Source organism: Poecilia reticulata, linkage group LG16 (genome assembly GCF_000633615.1).
Source record: "Poecilia reticulata strain Guanapo linkage group LG16, Guppy_female_1.0+MT, whole genome shotgun sequence".
Classification (NCBI taxonomy): Eukaryota; Metazoa; Chordata; class Actinopteri; order Cyprinodontiformes; family Poeciliidae; genus Poecilia; species Poecilia reticulata.
This window is the reverse complement of record NC_024346.1, coordinates 15974628-15982919: the sequence shown is the minus strand read 5'-3', so window position 1 is coordinate 15982919 and position 8292 is coordinate 15974628. Positions and strand designations below refer to the sequence as shown.

Genomic DNA, 8292 nt, shown 5'->3' with positions numbered 1-8292 from the left:
AGCAAAATGGCTGTTTGGTTGGGACAAACCACTAGTGTAAAAAGGGGGAGTCGGACTGTACAACTCCTAGTAGAGACTTGTAGATGTTTTTGTGTCAACACATTCTTCACAGTCAGTAATAATATTTACAGACAAGTAAGAAAATGTACATAAAGGAATCACAACCCACTGTTCTCAACATGTAGTGCGTAATTTGAAATATGATTAACCCCCACTTAGTAAAAAAATGTTCTGACCCAGGGCTCAAGGATGGGGGGGAGGGAAGAAAGGATGAGAGGGGGTAAAGAGGGGAAGGCTGGGAGGAGCAGGTGGGTGTGGGGAGCTTTGGGAGGGAGTAGGGGGAGATGAGAAGGTGATGAGGGGTGCAACAAACTGCACAGATTGCACACATGGAGGCCTTCGGGGTGGGCAATCCTGGTAATCAAGGGCCGGTGTCTTGCAACTCTTAGATGTCTCCCTGGCAGAACACACCTGGATCCAATAGCTGAATCACCTCCTCAGTGCAGTCAGGTTCTCCAGAGTCCTGCTAACGACCTTATTATTTGACTCAGGTGTGTTGAAGTAGAAACACATCTAAAAGTTGCATAAGACCCTCGAGGCCTGGAGTTGTCCACCCCTGCCCCAGTCCTTGACGCAGGTGTTGTAGGTTCGATTCCTGGCCTTGGCAACCTTTGCTGCATGTCTTCCCCCTTTCTTGTCAATTAATTATCAAATAAAGGCCACTAGAGCCAAAAAAATCTTTACCAAAATAAAATGTGAAAATTTAAAACCCTCACCTAAAATTAAAATTGTTTCACCCGGAGCCCAAGGAGGAGGGGAGGAGAGTGGAAAGGGGGAGGAGATTGAGGGGTAGATGGGCCCAGGTGAGGGGTGGGTGGTGGGGGGAAAGGGGTGTTAAAAACAGTTTCCATTGATTGAACATTTAGATCACGAGTTCTTCCCCAAACCTTGTCCTCAAGGCAAACTGACCTGCGTGTTTTCATTTCAGCAAAACCCCGCTAATCAGACATAATTTAAAATCATGTGTGCCGAATTAGGGAAATGCCTAAAACTTGCAGGGCTTGGAGGACCAGTGCTGAAACACACTGGATTCACTTTGACATTACTTGAAATAATTCAGTTTGATACCACATTTGTATCCCTCTTCTGACACAATGACTCAAGCTAACCAGGGACAGATTCCCTGGTAAGCCACTGTGGCTCTGTGGTTAGAGCAGTTGCCTTGTGGTTGGAAGGTTGACGGTTCAATTCCAGCTCCCTCCTGCGAGGGACAAATTTGAGTTGGATGATTGATTATAATATATTGAATTGGTTAAACTTAATAACTTAAGTTGGATAAACTTAATTGAATTGCTTGTTACCTACAGAAGCAATTCAATTAAGTTGGTTCAACTATTTTCTTTTTAAGAGTGTGTTTTATAGTTGATCCACCGTCATTTGTCGACTTCAACCAAAAATCAACAATCCTAACTATTTTTCAACGTGATTGATTTAACTGGGACACTCAAACCCCTCCACCACAATAAGGTGTCAGCCTATGAAAGGGATGTGTATGTGTGTGCATGTTTGTATATGTATATGTGTGTATGCATTTATGTATGTATATGTGTGTATGTATATTAAGTAACTTATGTATTAAGAGTAAGAGAGAGATTAAAAAAAAAAGAGTTGTATTATTTTTTTTTTTTTCCATAAGGAAACGTGGTGGTCAGTTCTTTCATTCTCTACTGGCCTTTATTTAACACTAATTGAACAGGAGATTTGGAGGAGAGACATGCAGCAGATTGCCCAAGACTTGGAATTGAACCCAGGATAACAGAGTTGGTCTACAGCCTAGATGTTTTGCATCCTGTCATTCTTCTCTTTCATACCAGTAGATAACACATAAGCTCAACAACACATAGGCTCATACTCATAGCAATGTATTCATTTAAGAACTGATTTTCCTCCACTAACAGCAATAATTTCTTATTAAGTTCCCCGTTTTTGTACTTTCACAGATTGTTCTTTTTTTTACCTTTTCTACTCAGTTTTTCATGTTAAATTGCACTTTTTTGTTAAATTTGTTAGGCTATCTTGAATAAATTTTCTAAATAAAGACTAACAGAAAGATCACGCAGTTCCTTTCAATTTTGATAAAACCTGTTTTTTCTTATAACAAACAAACCAGATAGAACAAGTTTTTCCTTCTTCAGGGTCCGGAGTATTAAACTATTATTACAATTATCATCCAATATTATGTACAGATGTAATTCTAACCTTAATTTAACACCTGGGACCCTGAAGAAGTAAAAACTTGTTAAATCAGCTTTTTTATGTTTGGTATAAAGAAACAATAACACAGGATTTATCAAAGAAAAAAAAAAGATAAATGGACTGAACTTACGTAGTGCCTTGCTAATCATTTTGACCACTCACAGCACTTCACACTAAAGTCACATTCACCCACACACACATTTACACCGATAAGCAGATCAGTAGGCAACCAGGGGCTAAGAGCCCAGGGGGGCCTGGACATGTGGCAGGAGGAAGCTGAAATTGAACTACAAACTTATAATCACAAGACGACCACTCTATCCACAGCCGCAGTCCCCCTGAAAAAACAACAAAAAAGCCACTGCATGATCTTTTTGTCAACCTTTTTGTAAATTCCAGATTTAAACACAATGAGCTACATTTCACCACAAAAAAGTGCAAATGCAACATAAAAAGTGAGTAGAGAAGGTAAAATAAAGGACAAACCATAAAACTACAAGAACAGTGAGAAAATAAACAGAAATCATTACAATTACAAGAAGAATTGCAATTCTTAAATTAATAGGTTGCTATAAATATTGAGCTATGTGTGGTTGAGAATCTGCACCACCTACCACTGAAACAGGGCTGATGTAGAGGAAGCAGCCACAGTGGGGTGAGGAATAGTCTTAGATGTAGTGCTGATGCTACATGACTCTTAGGTGATCTTAAACCAATTCTTGCAGTTTCTTAAACTCTTTTGGGGGGCAATTTACATTGACCAAATGACCTAACCTACATGTTTTAGGGTATGTGGGGGGAAACCAGAGTACCTGGAGAAAACCCACGCAGGCACGGGGAGAACATGCAAACTCCACACAGCAAAGACGTGACACATCCTTTCTGTGCAACTGCAGTGCTAGCCACTGTATCTCCATGCTGCCCACTTTTTTTTTCTATTTCAAATTCATCTGAAAGTTTTTTGAATTGGATTAGGAGGGAATCCTTTTTTCAGTTGGTTAAGGGGAGGAAAAAAACTGGCCTTTCTAAATCTCCTCATGATGGAGTGTCGCATGGCAGGATGGTTAAAGCTAGATGTTCTTGATGTTAGTTCACTCTTTTCTTTTTTTTTTCAATTTCTTCAAACACATGAAGTTTTGCATTCTTTTCCAAATCGAAAGCTTTGGTTTTTTCCTTTTACCATCTTGCATGTTGTCCAAATTCTCCGGGATGGATCCTGCAGCGAAGTCTATCATTTCTATGGATTCTTCGGAGAAATCCTCCGAAGAAAGGTTAAAGCTAGATGTTCTTGATGTTAGTTCACTCTTTTCTTTCTTTTTTCGATTTCTTCAAACACATGAAGTTTTGCATTCTTTTCCAAATCGAAAGCTTTGGTTTTTTCCTTTTACCATCTTGCATGTTGTCCAAATTCTCCGGGATGGTTCCTGCAGCCAAGTCTATCATTTCTATGGATTCTTCGGAGAAATCCTCCTCAGAAGCCAACCTGACTTCAACATGGTCAGGTTGGCTCTCTTTCTCCTCCTCTTGAAAATCTGTGAACTCTTGTGATGTTTTTTGTTCGAGATCTTCCTTCTCACCTGTCAGAGAGCTGGCCAGCTCTAGATCCTCATCTACTCTTTCCAAATTAATATTTCTCTCCCAACTTACTTGCTGATATTTTCTACTTCTTGTTTCAGTTCTGCAACATCGGTTTCATAACTACAATGCAGCACCTGGTACAAATCCTTTATCTTCTCTAACTCAGTCTGTGCATCTCTTTCCTTCTCTAGCAGGATTTGTATCTCTTTTTCTGTGTTTTCTCGGAGGGTGGTATTTATGGCTTTCATGTTGTCCTCCAAGTGCGCTTTTGTTTCCACTTGGGATTTAAGACCAGAAACATCTCTTTCATACTTCTGATCGAGTTCTTCGTGTGAACGTTTCACCTGGTCCAACTCCGCCTGTAAATTGTTTTCGCTGCTTTGCAAAAACGTGATCTCTTTTGTCATTGTTTCATAGATAAAGTCTCAATCTTCTATCAGTTTGTTGATTTGCTCCAGGTCTTTCTTTGCTCTATCTGAGCTGGCTTGTCTTTCACGCTCTAGCTCTTTCTCATATGTCTCCACTTGGGCTTTAAGACCAGAAACATCTGTATCATACTTCTGATCGAGATCTTCGTATGAACGTCATACCTGGTCCAATTCCGCCTGCAAACTGTTTTTGCTGCTTTGCAGAAACGTGAACTCTTTTGTCATTGATTCATATTGATCTTCTCTCAGTTTGTTGATTTGCTCCAGGTCTTTCTTTGCTCTATCTAAGCTGGCTTCTCTTTCATGCTCTAGCTCTTCCTCATATGTTTCCACTTGGGCTTTAAGACCAGAAACATCTGTTTCATACTTCTGAACGAGTTCTTCATATGAACGTTTCACCTGGTCCTACTCCACCTGCAAATTGTTTTTGCTGATTTTCAGAAACATGAACTCTTTTGTCATTGATTTAAAGATAAAGTCTCGATCTTCTCTCAGTTTGTCGATTTCCTCCAGGTCTTTCATTGCTCTATCTGAGCTGGCTTCTCTTTCACGCTCTAGCTCTTTCTCGTGTGCTTCCACTTGGGCTTTAAGACCAGAAACATCTCTTTCATACTTTTGATTGAGTGACTGAAAAAGCTTTGCGTATGTCTGCACTAGTCAGCGATATAGGAATGAAAAATATGCAGAATCCTGTTCTATATATATGTGACAGCTCTGTCTTTATCCGTCCGTCCTGTTATGCACACTCGGAGGCCGGTTGGTTGGTTTTTAGGTGATTTATAGCAATCTGTAATCAGTGGTTGATAAAACACATATGGCGCAGTGAGCCTCTCTACCGGTCAACGTATGGCGCAATGTAACAAAGATTCCAGTCACCCTCCTGAACAAACTTCCAACACCATTTAGAAGAGAACCGGATTTGTTGACTTACCACAACAGAGCGCTGAACCAACTGTGTGGAATTTTTGATTTCTCATCCAATTTATAGGTAACCAGTAGGGGGCGCCAAAAACCACCAATTACAGGATAATTGTGAAACATATTTTAGCAGGAATTTCATCTGTATATCTAATACCCGTTACATACACCCCCCCTGAAATTCTGCTAAATATCAAAAGTAATGCCTCAGACCAAACAAAAGGAAAAACAAAAAAATTGGGTGTACTAAGGAGAAAGCAAAAAAAAATGTAACACTAGGAACAAAACTGGGTATACTTGGCAGTGCAAACACTCTCTCAAAAGGATGTAAAGAAAGGAGGCGATCAAACTCCTGACTAAAAACAGACTCAAAGGTGCCCATTACACCTTTGAAATGTAAACACTGTTCTTGTTGTTCTAAAAGTACTACTCAAGCACTTCTATGGTTAACACTGTTCTAACTCTGCTACTTAACTGAAAGTGCACTTGATAAAAACTGAATCAGGGAATTAACGGACACAGCAGATAAAGCAGTCTCATCTACTGTTTGGTTATTCATCTCACAAATAAGACATCTGGGGGGCTTAATGGAACTACGGTCCCTAAGAATACGGCGGTCAAGTTGTGAGGAAACAATCTGAGGTAAGTCTAGAATGGCAGAGTCTGAACAGTCACCGTCTACAGTAGCTATCACAGGGGTGTCAACGTCTCGAGGATTGTCAACCGGGAGGGGGGAGTCCGTGAGGAGTTCGTCAGAACAGGGCACGTCTGGATGGACAGAGTTGGTCGTGACCATGTCTGGGGATAGAATGTCTGGACAATGTTTTGAATCTTCTACATCATCGACTGTTGAGTGGCCAATATTGTGGATGGGAATCGGGTGATTGGCTGGGCTGGATGCGACGACTGTGAGAGATTGGGCGGCACAGGATCTCTGGTCAAATGAGTCGTCATCATCTGAATGGGTTCCATCATCGCCAGACTGCATCAGCCAGTTGACCGTGCGGACATCACTTTCTTCCATCACATCAGGTACATCTGGACATAGACCACTTCCATGCGTAGCAGCAGCACTGTCAGATTCATGGTCCTCAGCACTCTCACAGGGCAAGAAGCTAACAGAGAGTAGCAGGTTTCTGTGGACAACTCTCTCTCTGCCCGTTAGGACATCCTTAACTCTGTAGACATTGATATCAGGCTTGACTGATATGACCTCATAAGGGGTAGATTCCCACTTGTCTGCAACCTCGTGTTTCCCCTGTACTCCTCTGTTGGCAATCAGTACTCTGTCTCCAATGACAAGAGGTGATCCCTTGATCTTGGGGTTGTATAGCTTGGCATGGTGAGTCTGTTCTTCTGCACAATCTGAGCAGCCTCATGTAGATTTTTCTTTAGGTCAGAGACAAAGTCTGAATAGCTGACAACAGTATCATTGGTGAGGGCATGTTGAAACATCACGTCAACAGGTAGACGAGGGATCCTTCCAAACACCNCACCCTCCTGAACAAACTTCCAACACCATTTAGAAGAGAACCGGATTTGTTGACTTACCACAACAGAGCGCTGAACCAACTGTGTGGAATTTTTGATTTCTCATCCAATTTATAGGTAACCAGTAGGGGGCGCCAAAAACCACCAATTACAGGATAATTGTGAAACATATTTTAGCAGGAATTTCATCTGTATATCTAATACCCGTTACATACACCCCCCCTGAAATTCTGCTAAATATCAAAAGTAATGCCTCAGACCAAACAAAAGGAAAAACAAAAAAATTGGGTGTACTAAGGAGAAAGCAAAAAAAAATGTAACACTAGGAACAAAACTGGGTATACTTGGCAGTGCAAACACTCTCTCAAAAGGATGTAAAGAAAGGAGGCGATCAAACTCCTGACTAAAAACAGACTCAAAGGTGCCCATTACACCTTTGAAATGTAAACACTGTTCTTGTTGTTCTAAAAGTACTACTCAAGCACTTCTATGGTTAACACTGTTCTAACTCTGCTACTTAACTGAAAGTGCACTTGATAAAAACTGAATCAGGGAATTAACGGACACAGCAGATAAAGCAGTCTCATCTACTGTTTGGTTATTCATCTCACAAATAAGACATCTGGGGGGCTTAATGGAACTACGGTCCCTAAGAATACGGCGGTCAAGTTGTGAGGAAACAATCTGAGGTAAGTCTAGAATGGCAGAGTCTGAACAGTCACCGTCTACAGTAGCTATCACAGGGGTGTCAACGTCTCGAGGATTGTCAACCGGGAGGGGGGAGTCCGTGAGGAGTTCGTCAGAACAGGGCACGTCTGGATGGACAGAGTTGGTCGTGACCATGTCTGGGGATAGAATGTCTGGACAATGTTTTGAATCTTCTACATCATCGACTGTTGAGTGGCCAATATTGTGGATGGGAATCGGGTGATTGGCTGGGCTGGATGCGACGACTGTGAGAGATTGGGCGGCACAGGATCTCTGGTCAAATGAGTCGTCATCATCTGAATGGGTTCCATCATCGCCAGACTGCATCAGCCAGTTGACCGTGCGGACATCACTTTCTTCCATCACATCAGGTACATCTGGACATAGACCACTTCCATGCGTAGCAGCAGCACTGTCAGATTCATGGTCCTCAGCACTCTCACAGGGCAAGAAGCTAACAGAGAGTAGCAGGTTTCTGTGGACAACTCTCTCTCTGCCCGTTAGGACATCCTTAACTCTGTAGACATTGATATCAGGCTTGACTGATATGACCTCATAAGGGGTAGATTCCCACTTGTCTGCAACCTCGTGTTTCCCCTGTACTCCTCTGTTGGCAATCAGTACTCTGTCTCCAATGACAAGAGGTGATCCCTTGATCTTGGGGTTGTATAGCTTGGCATGGTGAGTCTGTTCTTCTGCACAATCTGAGCAGCCTCATGTAGATTTTTCTTTAGGTCAGAGACAAAGTCTGAATAGCTGACAACAGTATCATTGGTGAGGGCATGTTGAAACATCACGTCAACAGGTAGACGAGGGATCCTTCCAAACACCAGGTAGAATGGTGCRAACCCTGTTGTCTCATGCTCTGTGCAGTTATAGCAGAAGGTTAGTAGCTGTAGCATTTGTGGTCACT

The 8292-nt window shown here is 41.9% G+C and overlaps 1 protein-coding gene across 1 annotated transcript; it reads right to left on the bottom strand.

The window, feature by feature from the left end:
- Nucleotides 1-1447: 1447 nt before the first annotated feature.
- Nucleotides 1448-7742, bottom strand: LOC108167008 (kinesin-like protein KIF15). The gene is given in 4 exon segments (XM_017309340.1): nt 1448-3917; nt 3920-4915; nt 5856-6536; nt 7394-7742. Coding segments are annotated over 4 exon segments (2388 nt in total). The 3' UTR covers nt 1448-3555.
- Nucleotides 7743-8292: the final 550 nt, after the last annotated feature.